Raw genomic sequence first — 15,788 nt, 5'->3', positions numbered from 1 at the left:
TGTCGACTTCTAAGTATCATTTTCAGAATTAGTTAGGAACAATATTTCTATATCAAAGAGGAGATTGAAATAAGGTACCTCATTTGCAAAAAAAAAAAAAAAAAAGTTAACGTAGTAGTCTTATTTCAAAATGAAGCGACATTTCCATATATGCCAATTCACAGGTAGAGATGTCGCCATGATTGTAATTTGTCTACGAGGTGCGCAGATGGTGGCAGGACGGACGGGCGGAGCATACAGCCTGATCAGCTGCGTGTGTGCTGAGCGTATCTGACCGGCTGGGAGCAGTGTCGGAGAGAGTGTAGAAAGGGAAAGACTCCCGTCACGTACTCTGAAAGTAGGAGTTTATTTTTACTTGGTTATTTATTTTTTTTAATTTATTTATTTAATAATGACATATCCATATTTTTTAACGACGCTGTATCGACTACGAGGTTATTTAGCGTCGAAGGGATTGGTGATCGCGAGATGGTATTTGGCGAAATGAGGCTGAGGATTCACCATAGATTACCTGACATTTGCCTTATGGAAAACCTCGGAAAAAACTCAACTAGGTGATCAGCCCAAGCTGGAATCGAACCCGCTCCCGAACGCAACTCCGGATCGACAGGCAAGGAAAGTAGGAGTGACTGACCAGAAATTGGTTTCTGCGTCGCGGACAAATTAGGCCTACATGACATCTGTATGGCATGTTGACAATTGAATTTGAATTTAAATTAATCAATTTGAACTTAGTCGTATTCTTTACAGAGCTGAAAAAGGAGCGAAAAATACAACTGTTCACAAAATCATTCAAGTTCCCATGCAAAGAGGCATCATATGAGCTGCAAATGGAAGTAGTTACTTTGTAGAATTTTTCGCTCTTAATATGCTGCGAAAGATATGGTTGGGATCTACGAGGCCGGGCAATAAAATAATGTCTGGTTTGAAAGAACGTTTACTTACATTTTTAACTAACTACAATGTAATCACCTTGAGAGTAGTTCCCTTAAGACTGCACACATTTACTACAACGTTACTGTCACTACCCTAGCAGCTGTCAAACTGATCTTTTGAGACACTGTTTACTGCCGGGATTACGGCCTATCGGACGTTTTCTGTTGTTTGAAAATGGCGTACTTTCACAACTGATTTCACTTTTGAGAATAAGAAGCAGTAGCATTGAGTAAGGCCGGGTGAATATGGAGACTGCGGCAGTGGTGAAACAGCAGCCAAATTTCTCCTTTCTTCTCGCTCATTTTTCTCATGCTCAGGCCTTCAGTTAGAACGAGGCGAACAGTTTCCCGAGTCATGTTCAATTCTTGTGCTATCATTTTGCCTGTTAATCGCCTATCAGTTCGTACAAACTCACGTAACCTGGCAATGTTGGCATCTGTCAGTGCAGTTGTTGGTCGCCCACTCCTGCGTTCAACTTCAACGTTTCTTCTGCCCTCAACAAACATTTTGTGCCATCGGAAAGTTATGCTCTTGACATCACTTAATTTCCAAAAGCCTGCCATATGTTCTCGTGGAAATTTCACACAGTTTTACATAAAATAAGATGGCATACCGCTGCGCGATATTATGCGATTTCATTATATTGACGAGGAGCAAACATGCAACTCCATTAGTCAAGCCGCTACTCTCCACTCTTCATTTGCAGGGTGATGCCATTTGGAATTCGGGTGAAGGGGGACCAAGATCAAACATATCTCTGGTAGGAGGCTGCAGAGTTGTTTTATAAGGTGGGAAAAATTCAGTCTTAATACTTTATTGTCCGACCTCGTATTTAAGTCTATGCCCGGTGATAAATTTTTCAGATTGAGATTTTTTTGCATCTGAGTTAATGTCAGTCTTTAGTTCTACGTACACTGTATTTGCGAGTAAATGTTTTCCAAAATGAATTAATTAAATTCCAGCATCGAAATAGTCTACATGATTATCATCTGCTATCTTTTAAGACTCAGCACTTCATCTTACAAGGAAATATTGAAGCCTTTGTTAGGAAACGTAATTCACAGAAACAGAAAGGGAATGTAAAGGGATATAAAGAAAAATAATAATAAACTGTAAGAATCTGATTAAAATGAATGGTTGCTACTTACGTTCGTACATGTATCATTACGTGAATACAGCTATTTCAGTTTCATTACAAAGGAAGGAGTGTTGTACTTTGACTTGATGAAGAAGATTCTTATATTTTTCTTTCTTCTTGTACGGAGGAGGGACCCGAAAACTGCATCCTGAGCCTTATTGTGCTTACCACTCCTATTCTGTGAATGATTTGGTACCGTAAGATGGGGTAACTTTGCACCTGCAGAGGTAACTTTGCACCATCTATGAAAAACTTTTTATGTTGGTCTAGGGGTGTTAACGTGAAGCAAATTTATCTGTTCATCACTTCCACCAATAGATGGTAGGCCTATGTGTGTAAAGTATTTTTCCACTGTTCGTGGTCACAGAATTTATTTATGGTATTTCTATACCTTAACAACATAACGTGTGCATAATTTGATTGAAATATAGGTCAAATTAATTAGCTTTGATCACAGATGGTGTGCACAATCTCAAGATAAGCTATACGTGTATCTGTTCCTTATTCATCCATTTAGACTTTCTAGTTTCTTTTGTGCAGCTGTTTTGTTGGAAAATGGTTTTAAGAATAATTTTCTAATAAAGGTGAATTTGAGGCTGAATTGGGGTTACTTTGCACAATAACACAAATGAGATTTTGTTTAAATTTTAACTGCATTATTTTGATTTGAGAACCTTCCATGAAGTTTAAAAACGCTTACTATAATTCACACTTTGTATTACATCTAAATTACTTGAATTTGTTTCTTTTTTTATTACATACTAAAGTCATACATGGTCTCTCATTGCCAAACTTGGTAACAATCTCCAAATATGCCAAAGGAAAATGCTGAGAAGGATACAAATGCAAATGATCTGAAAGAGAGGATATTATGGAATATGAATGGGAGGATGTAATTGGATGACTAAATCCACCCAAGAAAGTATCAAGAAAGGGCTTGCTTATATTTCATTCCAGAACTTGACACAAAATAATACGTATAATTTTTTCAGTTATTCACGTGCTGTTGCCTCGACTTGTCATTCGAAAGAACTGAAAATATTTTTGAAACAACATTTTATAAGAATGCGACCGCTTATATAAAAATTTTGTGTAGTTTTTTCAAAAAAGTTTTGTCTGTGTTACTATTTATAGTAGTTTTTGAATCTGTGTTTACATTCTTTCTGTCCCTGATACAGTATATTTCATTTTTAACACGTATGGTGCAATGTAACACCAGCAGTGGCAAACACTGCACAACCCTCTTAAAGCTCTGGCGGTGCAAAGTAACCTCCAACTATGGGTATACCTTATTTTATTTCAAGGAGTGCAGTTCGGTATTCAAATAAGCCACCGAACTGCACTCCTTGAAATAAAATAAGGTATAACATTGCACCAATTTCTGGGAGATTATAAATTTCAAAAGACATTTATTTTAGAAGATATGACTGGCTAAATACATTCCCGCATGCCCCTAGAACGTATAAGATAAATGCCTATCTCAAAATTAGACATTTAAAGACTACATACAGATTGAAAACAAATTTTTAACTAGAAAATGGTGCAAAGTTACCTCATTTTACGGTAGCCAAACGGCCGCGCATTTGTACAAGTACAGCACGCTGCACCGTGAACTTAACCCAGACTATGGTATGGATGATGATGATGATGATGGTGATGGTGATGGTGATGGTGATGGTGATGGTGATGGTGATGGTATTTGAATTAATGATGTGGGAATGAGTCCGAGGTCCAACGAGTATATTTCAAAAGTAATAGGAAATAAATATTACAGTGCCTCAGGGCGAAAGATAATATTTCGTTATTATTCACTTACCGGAAATCAACGAACTTTCATTGCAAACATATACGCAATTATCAATAGTATTAGACAATTATAAAACATGTATTTTTCCTTTCTTATACTTGTAAAATCAAAGCGGAAGTATTTGCACTCTAGCCCAGTAACACAGGTACGAGTACTTACACAAACAGAGAAAATGCGTGACTGTCCGTCTGTCTGTCTGTCTGTCTGTCTGTCTGTCTGTCTACATATTCCTGTAGGCTAAATATTGTTTAAAGCTGATATTGAACTCTGGACACTCACCAGCCATAGAACTCCCAGAACTATGGAGCCAGTTCTCAGGGAGCAGCATCCACAAAACGCCGTCTTCAGCATCATCTTGGGGTGCTACAATAACAAAGAAAAACGGAGTACTTGTATCACATTTTAGTCTACTTATTATAAATGTTTTAGTTGCATTAAATTCAGTACTATAGAAAAAATCAAGTAGGGCAATCCCGCCAAAATTAATAATAAAAATGTTGGTATTAAAGGTGTCCTTACTTACAGATGTATAGTCTGGTAATTGACGAGAAAGAATTAAAAGAGCATTAGCAATGAAGATGAACTTTCAGATACAATTTTAAAGATATTTTTATTTTCTCTTATAGGCCTATAATAGAGATCATTTATACTATAGTAAAATAAATGCATTTACTGCGGATTATACGCGATTAAATGAATATCCATTCATTCTGTTTAATATTTTCCGTTTTTGCCTGACCCCGTGACACATTAACTTTATTTTATACCTTTTAGTGTCGGGTAAGAAAATCTTTTTAACATTAAACTTCAAACTTAATTTTCTAATTAATCGTGCATTTAATCACGAAACGTAATACAGGTTTTCGATTCATTTACTTGTTTCCTGTTGTCCCTTTCAATCTGCATGGTTATTTCACTTCCATCCTGTATAAGTTTTGAACTGTTTAAAAAAAACTTCTGTACCAACTACATAATAAGTTTCGAATTCTATGTAAAAAATTGTTCGTGTTAACTTTATTTCCATTTTTTGTTCCTTGTCGTTCTTGTTCCTTTTTTAATTCTGTGTTTATGTATACACAATTTGGGATAAAAAATGAGAATATTTGGGAAGAACTGGAAGTTAAACCCGTGACTGATTTTCTAGATGAATACAGAGCTAACTGGAGCAGCCATGTAGAAGAATGCCAGAGACCTGATGGCCGAAAACAGCCTTAGATTATCGCCCTTTCGGAAGACGAGCTATTGGAAGATGGCATGAAACGTTAGAGACCGCAATGGATCACTGGGTCCAAAGCTTGAACTGGTGGTTGATGGTGATGATGATGATGATGATGATGATGATGATGATGATGATGATGATGATGATGATTTAGTATACTGTGTTCTATGTGGTAACCCTTAAATGTTAAGGCGAGTTATTGTATTCTTACAATAAATAAATAAATAAATATATATATATATATATATAAATAAATAAATAAATAAATATATAAATAAATAAATAATAAGTAAATAAGTAAATAAATAAATAAACACATAAACAAATACATAAATAAATAATAGGTTTAAATACCTTGGATGTGTTATATCTATATACCAAATGAATAAAGATTTAGAGGAGAATGTGCAAAAGTATAATAAGCTAAATGGCTGTATTAGGAGATACCTAGGAAAAAACATGAGAACAGAAGTAAAGTTAAGGATGTATAATGTAATCTCAAAACCCGCTCTACAATACGGGAGTGAAACTTGGATTATGAGGGAGAAAGATAAGAGACGGATCGAGACTTCGGAAATGAGATTCCTGAGATCAATGCTTGGTGTAACACGGAGGGATAAACTAAAAAGCGAAGATATAAGGAAACAACTGAAGTGTGAAAGGATGGTCGAAGAGCTTCAGAAGTACCAGAATACATGGTATAACCATATCAAGAGAATGTCCCCTGGACGTCTCCTGAGGCAAGCACACTTTTATAAGCCTACCTGCAGACGAGACGTTGGCCGTCCAAGGAAGAGATGGACGGAACAAATATTCCTTTAGTTTCGGAACGGGACAAAAACCCAATTCTTGGAAGGAAGAAGAAGAAGATAAATAAATAAATAGAGGGAAACATAAATAAATGGAGGAAAACATAAATAATAAAATAAATATATAGAGGAAAACATAAATAATAAAATAAATAAATAGAGGAAAACATAAATAAATGAGGGAAGAAATGAAGAAAGAAATGAACAAGTGAAGAAGGAAATAAAGAAATAAATGACAAAATAAAGCAATGAAATAAATATTACACACACAACTTATATAATAATTCTGTTCTCATTTTTACAATTGTGGTGAAGCTTAAAGTGTTGGTGCTCACCAAGACTTTTTACGTCTAGTATCGCTTGCAAACCTAATAAAAAAACGAAGATTTCAGAAGTGTATCTACCCTTTTTAGAATATAATTAATAATTCCACTATGTGCCAATATTATCACTATTTTTAAAGTACTAATATTATCACTATTTGAAACACTACACACTAACCACTAATGAAATAAGCACTACCCAGAGCTTACACTTTTCACAACTGCTGAAAGTGAACTGAAAGCCGTAATTTCAAACGTGTATCAAAGGCTTCACTCTGTAGTGTAAATGGTCACCAGAATTTGTTACAAAAGGTTAGAAGGACATAAGTTTCCAATGACATTACCATACTATCCGACACTACAGCTACAGCTTTTTTATTGCGGTCATGTCAAAACTAGCCCCAAGCTTGACATTTTAAAGTGTATTTCAAACTTCCTCTTCCTCAAAGGTTCGCTGACCTTTAAAGGAGCTACCAATACTCACTTTGAGGGTTGCGACCGAATTAGCTCCTACGTAAAAACCGGTAACACCATCAATCATACTTACATTTTCGCATATCACTAATTACTTTAGGATAATGGTATTGAAATATAAATTTGATACCGTTAAATTAATCATCTGAAATATAAATAATGTCGGAATTCTAAACCGTATGTTCAAAAATCAAGTGAGACTAATTCACTTTATCCCTTAATGACGCACCGCCCGACTTTAAATATAGAAAAATTAACATTAAAACTTAGAAAACAATAGGCTTAAATAGTTCATCACGTAAAAAGAATGAAAAACGCAAAATTATAAAAAATATTGTTAAATCTGTAGGTGAAAGGCAAGCGACCAAGAGGAAGACCACAGGAAAGGTGGATATTCCAAATTATGAGAAACATAGAGAAACAGGGATATAAAACCGAAGAAATATACAAAACGCAAAGCATAGAATACTGTAATAGAGACAATTGGAGGCATATTTGGACTCCGTCTTCCTTAAGGACAAGATAAGATGATTATGATGACGGTACACAGAAAGTGTCGGACATTTTCTTATTAGACCTATAGTTTCAAATTAATATTCAATGAAAACTGGAGCATTTTTTTAAAGATCGTGTAGAATTGAAGTCATGTCAGTTAATCTACATTATTATTTCCTGATGATGTTTATAATAAAAACATTGTCAGATTTTTCTTGATAATATTTTACATATTTCGTTTAATATTACTTTTTTTAAACGAAAATATTCTTCCTGCATCAAATACGTTACTGTTACTCAAACATCGCATTTGGTACGAATACTGGACATGTTACATTTTGTGGTTCCTTCATAATTTACGGACTTATATTATTTAATATTAATTTAAGGCCCAATATTCGTTATTTTACTATTTATGTCATCAATTTAAACAGATGTGATTTGATTTTGAGATTGAACAATATTCGTTTCTCAAATTTTATTTTTCACTCCTTGAGTGAGTCAAAGGGAGCAACTTATATGTCCTGAATTTTACACTACTGTTATTATCATTACTACTACCACTACATTACAGAAAGCAATAGATAGTAAGGCTGCCAAATTTTCGTAAATTTAATATACTGAAGTGATTCACGTTTTTATTTGAAATACCATTGTGATAAAACTAAAATAGAGTCGGCCTGAGTGGCGCTATCGGTAGAATGCTGGCCTTTTCTGCTCGAAGTTGCGGGTTCGATCCTGGCCCAGGTCGATGGCATTTAAGTGTGCTTAAATGCGACACACTCATGTCATTAGATTTGTCGGTATGTAAAAGAACTCCTGGGGGACAAAATTCCGGCACACTGGCAACGCTGATATAATCTCGGAGTTGCCAGGGTCGTTAAATGAAACGTAATTTACCTTTTTTTTTTTTTTTACAAAACTAAAATAAAATTCCTCTATGTTAAGGAGATTTCAATGAAAGTACAGCGCATTAATGAATATTACTCAACTCCCTTAGTTTTTGCTATTAAATTTATGAAATTAGGCAATGGCTCACCACATAAAGCGATAAGCCTGAATGGAAATTTTCATGATAATCGAATAAGTACGAGTATTTTTTGTCAAATTTTGAGACGGTTCCTCGTATAGGATGAGGAGATTTTCATTAGATTAGTATTTCGTGTTAATATTCTTATATGGATAGGATGCGCGGACGTGTAAGTTAGTTTCAAAATCTGAGACGGAAGTAACAGGTGGAAAGGAAGACCGAACCCAAGCTAGGGGGACAGGAAACATGTGTCCAGGCGTGGAGTTGACTGATGAGGGAATGTATGGACTTTGCCTGCGGGTGGTCAGTAAGATGACGCCAAGCCAGGTTCCAAAAGAGATGATCTGGTATATGTCAGAGAATAGGACGCCGGAAGTAGGAGATGTTCTAGTTAACGAACAATTTTTGAAGAACGCGTCTTAAGTGACGTAAGTGTAATCATGGCCAATCAGGATTCTTAATAGAGACACGTGATATATAGATAGGAGGGCGAAATTCTATGTTTGGTGGTTGAAAGTAGAGGATAGATTTCGCAGATAGACAGAAGGCAGATATCCAGCGTTCGGAGAGGACGCACTCCACATATTCTCGGCAAACCTAACTCGGAAGTATAACAATTTACGGACTTAGAATTTTTTTAGTGAGTGTAGTAAGAAGTCGTGTGTTGCATTATTATTATAAGTCTGAATTCTTTCCTCTCATCACGTTATCAACTGTCCGTTATATTACTGGTGTTTTATAGTACAAAAGATATAATTACGTGAACTCAGAAATTAGTATACCAACTTGCGGGAAGTGAGAGCGAGATATTATACACTTGGACGCGCATTTCTGCTAATCTGAAACGAACACTTAATAATAATAATAAACGTTTTCATTGTTCTTACCAACAACTTCTGGTGTGCGCCTACATCATTTCAACCTACGAGCACGTCTCCCAAACCCCATGTCCCGACCGTTTTGCAGCTGACCTGGGAACCTCATCCTCTACCGGAGTAATCTCGGGGAGGCTGGCGCCCAAATTAATCAGTGTAAATAATTAATTATTTATATCGACGTGCCATCCTCGAGATACTTTCCATATTTCGGAGCTGGCAGCCGAGGGCGACGACGACGGTTACAAAATATGGCGTCCCAACGTCGGGCTCGAGATAGCAACAATGACCACGGCGGGGATCGACGCGAGAGCCGACAGCCGACGCAGGGTTAATGCGGCTGATGGCAACAATGACCACGGCGGGGATCGACGCGAGAGCCGACAGCCGATGCAGGGTTAATGCGGCTGATGGCAACAATGATCGCAGCGGGGATCGACGCGAGAGCCGACAGCCAACGCAGTGTTCGTAGAGCAGCTTGCAGTATCATGCAGTGTCAACGACCGACAGCCACAACACCATGCAGACCCCAAACAGCTGAGAACAATGATGGACGGTGGGGGAGACGATCAACCAGGCGTAACCTAGAAGACGTCGATACGTAAGCATAAAGGGTTTCATTTCAATTGTTGTGTCCATATATATGTACATGTGTGTAATTCATTTTGGTAGGGTTTATTTTGTTTTTGAGTTTAAGGGGAATTTTTGAGGATATATTATATATTACATGTTGCTAAGGAGCCAGACTAGAAGTAAAAAAATGGAGACTACAGCAGGGACGAGTACTAGCCGAGATAAAGAAAGTTCGCGAGGTTCGGACAATGTCATGTCGAATAGTGTGTTAGAGCGGATATTGGAACAGATGAATCAGATGAGGAACGAAATGATAGAAACTAGTAATAAATTGAAGAGTGATTTGAAGAGTGAGATGGGTAATTTGAAGAGTGAGATGGCTGAGAATAGTAGCAGGCTAGAGAGCCATAGTAGCAGGCTAGAGAGCCAGTTCGGTAATTTGAAGAGTGAGATGGCTGAGAATAGTAGCAGGCTAGAGAGCCAGTTCGGTAATTTGAAGAGTGAGATGGCTGAGAATAGTAGCAGGCTAGAGAGCCAGTTAATGGAAAGTTCTGACGTATATCAAGAGCAAATTGGTCAATTAAGAAATATAATAGAAGAGAGCTATAATAGATTGGGAAATGTACTAGCCGAGAGCAGTAATGAAGTGGAAAGTAAATTGATTGAGGATATTAGTGAATTGAATAATAAGGTAGCCGAGAATAGTAATGAAGTGGAAAGTAAATTAATTGAGGATATTAGTGAATTGAATAATGAGGTAGCCGAGAATAGTAATGAAGTGGAAAGTAAATTAATTGTGGATATTAGTGAATTGAATAATGAGGTAGCCGAGAATAGTAATGAAGTGGAAAGTAAATTAATTGAGGATATTAGTGAATTGAATAATAAGATAGCCGAGAATAGTAATGAAGTTGAAAGTAAATTAATTGTGGATACTAGTGAATTAGATAATGAGATAGCTGAGAATAGTAATGAAGTGGAAAGTAAATTAATTGTGGATACTAGTGAATTAGATAATGAGATAGCTGAGAATAGTAATGAAGTGGAAAGTAAATTAATTGTGGATATTAGTGAATTGAATAATGAGGTAGCCGAGAATAGTAATGAAGAGGAAAGTAAATTAATTGAGGATATTAGTGAATTGAATAATAAGGTAGCCGAGAATAGTAATGAAGTGGAAAGTAAATTAATTGAGGATACTAGTGAATTGAATAATAAGGTAGCCGAGAATAGTAATGAAGTGGAAAGTAAATTAATTGAGGATACTAGTGAATTGGATAATAAGGTAGCCGAGAATAGTAATGAAGTGGAAAGTAAATTAATTGAGGATATTAGTGAATTGAGTAATAAGGTAGCCGAGAATAGTAATGAAGTGGAAAGTAAATTAATTGTGGATACTAGTGAATTGGATAATAAGATAGCCGAGAATAGTAATGAAGTGGGAAATAAATTAGCTGTGGATATTGATGAATTGGGAGATAATCTAGATGAGAATTGTAATGAATCGGAAAATAAATTAGAAGAGAATATTGATGAAGTGAATAATATGGTAGCTGAGAATAGTAATGAAGTGGAAATTAAATTAGCTGTGAATATTAATGAGTTGAAAGAGAAACTAGATGAAAATAGTACTGAACTGAAAGATAAGTTAGCTGAGATTATTAATGGATTGAGTAATGAACTAGCTGCGAATTGTAATGAAGTGGAAAGTAAATTAGCTGTGAATATCAATGAGTTTGAAAGAGAAACTAGATGAAAATAGTACTGAACTGAAAAATAAGTTAGCTGAGATTATTAATGGATTGAGTAATGAACTAGCTGCGAATTGTAATGAAGTGGAAAGTAAATTAGCTGTGAATATCAATGAGTTGAAAGAGAAACTAGATGAAAATAGTACTGAACTGAAAGATAAGTTAGCTGAGATTATTAATGGATTGAGTAATGAACTAGCTGCGAATTGTAATGAAGTGGAAAGTAAATTAGCTGTGAATATCAATGAGTTGAAAGAGAAACTAGATGAAAATAGTACTGAACTGAAAGATAAGTTAGCTGAGAATATTAATGGAGTGAATAATAAGAAAGCAGGAAATAGTAATGAAGTGGAGAGTAAATTAGCTGAGGATATTAATGAGAATATTGGGGAATTGAATATTAAGGTAGCCGGAAATAATAATGAGGTGGAAAGTAAAATAAATATGGATATTAATGGATTGGACGATAATCTCGATGAGAATAATAATGAATTGCAGTATAGACTAGCCGAGGACAGTATCAGGTTAGAGAGCCAGGTGTTAGAAAGTTATAGAGCATTCAAGGAGCAAGTAAATAGAGTAATCGAAAAGTTTGATGTTTTTGGGAGCGATACTGGACTTGTGAAAGAGAATGTGAAAACCTTCACAAACATGGGGCGGAGGGCAGAAGAAGCCTTCCCACCCCACAGAGGGTACAAAAGCAATGACCATAATGACGGTTGGAGTAGGGATCGGCCACACAGTGCTGGCGGTCATGGTTTACAACCCTACAATAATGACCGATTTTCTAACAATAGTAGGAAGCGGTACTGCAACGATCAAAGGAGTGAATATAGGAAGGGCTATTGGAGGCCTCATTTTTCTGCAGGAGGAGAAAAAGTTAAGTGGAAGCATGCTGGTAGATTTAATGTGAGGAGTAGCGTGTCTCCACGTGTAAACTGTCAATTTAAGAATGGCACAATGACATATGAGGAAGGCCGCAGACGATCCCATTCGGAGAATGACGATCCGATTTATGATAGACATCCAGGCGACGTACCAGGTTAATAAACGAGAATTTGTGTAAAGTTGAAAATAATATGATTTTAATTATAAGAAAAATAAGAATGTGTTTGTTTTGTGCATGTAGTCTTTGAGCGGTATAAGCAACTAGAACCAAGAACTGATTTCAGTGCTGAAAATGTTTCCTCGTGAAAAGTGTTGTTACTTTTGTTTTCTTTTTGCCACCTTCAGAATTAGTTGTTTTTGTGTGTTTTCTTATAAGATCACGCGATAAGTAGTATTCCCTGTGGCAATAATTTAAAGATGATATTAATAAGAATTAATAATGATTAAAATAATGATAGAATACTTTTTTTTAATTAACTTCATTTATGTCATTCATTTGTAGAGGTTGAATGATTCGATTTGAATATGTATCCATTTTTTAGAATCAATATTAAGTGCCAGACCATCATTTTAGTGCGAGATGTGTATTCAAGGTTACAACTAGTGTATGAGACAGGATAAATAGAGGCAGTTAGTATTTTAAAAGTATTATGTACCTCTTAGTATAATTTTGATTCTGGTTAATAATTATTTCGGTTTTATGGACGTAAATGTGTTTTCAAGGTTTCAGATAATGTATGAAGTATGATATAAAGGGTTAATTTGTATTTTAAAATGTATTATGTATTATTTAGCATATTTTTATTGTGGTTCATAATTCTTATTTCTATGTTATAAGCAGGGAACGGATTTATATGGACTAAAAATATATGAAATATGTAAATATATATGTAGTTATTTTTACCAAAATATGGAATTAAATATGGATTTTTACCAAAATATGGAATTAAATATGGACTTAAAATTATAAAAAAATGACTATGTACGTTAAATATTGGTACATTTTAATCAAACTAAACAAAAAATATAATGGACGTACCTTATCTTCCAATGTAGTTTCAACAAAACACAATTTTTATTGTCTGTTACCATAACAATAGGTTACAAACATTTCTTTCAAGTGCTGAAAAGTGAATCTTCTTCTATTGTCTCTGAGGATAGATTTATAGATATATAGATTTAGAGCGTTCGACGTCACAAGAAGTAACTGGTACATAATTCAATTTCACAATGTCTGCTGGGGATAAGTCCAAGTTAATCTTCACTGTTGATTCACCACTCATCACAGCAACAACCTTTTGTAGTTCTTCATATCCAGGGTTTTTTGAAAGTACAGTGTCCACCTTAGCTCTTACTGCATCTGCAACTTTACCTCTACCACGATTCAGTTGTTCCACAGTACTATTTATAATTTCAAAACTTTCAGATAGTGAAAGGTGCCTATTTTGGAGACTTTTGAGCGTTTTTATGATGCATGAAAATGTATGCTGAATGTGAGCTAAGTCATTCTTCACACTTATGTCACAGGTAACTGTTTTCGCAGTATCAATTGAGACTGCATCTTCAGAGTCCAATGCAAGGAGAACATTGTTAATAGAGTCTATATGTTCGGCATAATATTCAACTGCTTCTAGCTATGTACCCCATCTAGTTAAAATTGGCTTTGGTGGCAATGGAATTTCAGGGTACATTTCTTTCAACACGTTAACTCTACTGGGAGCTTTGAGAAATACTTTTTTCACTGATGAAATCAACAAATCTACTTTAGGGAAATTGTCTCTGACCACTTCTGCCACACGATGAAATGCATGCGCCACACAAGTAAAATGAGTCAATTTAGGATATACAACAGATAATGCTTGTCCAGCTTTGACCATATAAGGGGCAGCATCGCTAATAAAGAATAACACATTATCGTACATAATACCCTTTGGCCACAGGATACCCATAGCTTCGTTGAACAGTTTAACTATAGTTTTGTTATTGCACTTTTCTAGAACATCACAATGTAAAAGAATTCGTTCAGAATATTGTTCACTTAACAAACCGATAACTACATTACCAACAAGTCTACCTTCTTTGTCGGGAGTCTCATCAATGGAAACCCAAATTGAACTATCTTTAATTTCATCTCTTATCTTCTGTATTGTCTCATCGTAGATGGATGGAGCATACGTCTTCCTAAGTGTTGACTCATCCGGGATTGTATGTTGAGTATATTTTTCAAGGAATTCCCTGAAGACCTTATTCTTTAGTTTGTAGAGAGGAATATCAGCAGAGATAGAGAACGGCACAGGTCGATGTTAAACTCAGATCTTACATTCGATGTTGTTGGTTGTGTTAAAAACAATTGTCTCTGCTTGGAATTTAGTTGTTTGTTGGCCTGATGTTTACTAGTTGTAATGTGTTGTTGCACCAGGAACTTTTGTGTAGATGATACTGCACACTGACACAAATTACAAAATAATATTTTATTGTCAGTTGATAAACCATCTTCTTTAAATTCTGAAATGTAACTTGTTAGTTTTGATTTTAAATTGACTGAATGACGTACTTTTGGCATATTTACCGTCTTTATAGTATGATTTACAAAACTGAACCTATGTGTACTCTGACTGGCATTTAACTGTTGAGCTGCACAACTGAAGTCTGTTAAAAATTTTAAATTAAATTAATACAGTTTTGTAACTTACTTTCCCATTGTTGATAGGACTGCTAATTTTCAAATAACTCTGATGTTAAAGGGATTACTGAACATGTGTTTAAATCTCTATTGTTGAAATGTATTTTTAAAAGTTAATGGAATTTTGTTTTGTTTTATTGTTAAACCTAATATAATATGGACTGTTTTATATGAAATATGGAAAATATATGGAAATTAACGAAAATATGTACTAAACTCTAAAATATGGAAAAATATGGAAAATAAAAGTAGGATTTTTCAACCCTACACATTGTGAAACATAAAGATAATGCAAAATATAAATTATATTAGCTTTATAAGTAAATATGTATTTACATATAAATCCTTTCCCTGGTTATAAGTATAAGTATGTATCAAGGAACCGATCATGAATGTGAGTGAGAGAGCGCCATTGTATTCGGATGTGCCCTGAATGTTACGATTGGATGCTGTATATATGTCAGGTAGAAGTCAGTTAAACTGGAGTGTGAGATGTAAGCAGGCGTGAGGTGTGTATATAGATTCATACATGTGAATAGTTGTAAATATGTAATAATTGTAAGTGTAACTTTGTGCAAATCTGCTTAGCAAAAGGTGTATCCAAGTGTGACTAATTAGGGGACACCGGAGACTAGTAGCGAAGGTATTTTTTTGGGGCGTCTCATAACAACAAATATTCCCTTGGGAATATTCTTTGTTATGAGAGGGCATTTGAGACGGTTCCTCGTATAGGATGAGGAGATTTTCATTAGATTAGTATTTCGTGTTAATATTCTTATATGGATAG

General features: G+C 35.2%; 1 protein-coding gene across 1 annotated transcript in view; it reads right to left on the bottom strand.

The window, feature by feature from the left end:
- The window catches only part of LOC138697910 (lysosomal-associated transmembrane protein 4B-like), a 36,951-nt gene extending 30,508 nt beyond the window's left edge, over window positions 1-6,443 (bottom strand). The window contains exons 1-2 of the mRNA XM_069823499.1: window positions 6,411-6,443; window positions 4,161-4,244 (exon numbers count right to left, since the gene is read on the bottom strand). Of these exons, the coding sequence (XP_069679600.1) occupies window positions 4,161-4,235 (75 nt within the window). The 5' untranslated portion in view covers window positions 4,236-4,244; window positions 6,411-6,443. The remainder of the gene's footprint in view (window positions 1-4,160; window positions 4,245-6,410) is intronic.
- Between the last annotated feature and the right edge of the window lie 9,345 nt (window positions 6,444-15,788).

This window comes from Periplaneta americana, chromosome 4 (assembly GCF_040183065.1).
Source record: "Periplaneta americana isolate PAMFEO1 chromosome 4, P.americana_PAMFEO1_priV1, whole genome shotgun sequence".
NCBI lineage: Eukaryota > Metazoa > Arthropoda > Insecta > Blattodea > Blattidae > Periplaneta > Periplaneta americana.
Note: the sequence above shows the minus strand (reverse complement) of the source record. Positions and strands in the feature narration are given on the sequence as shown.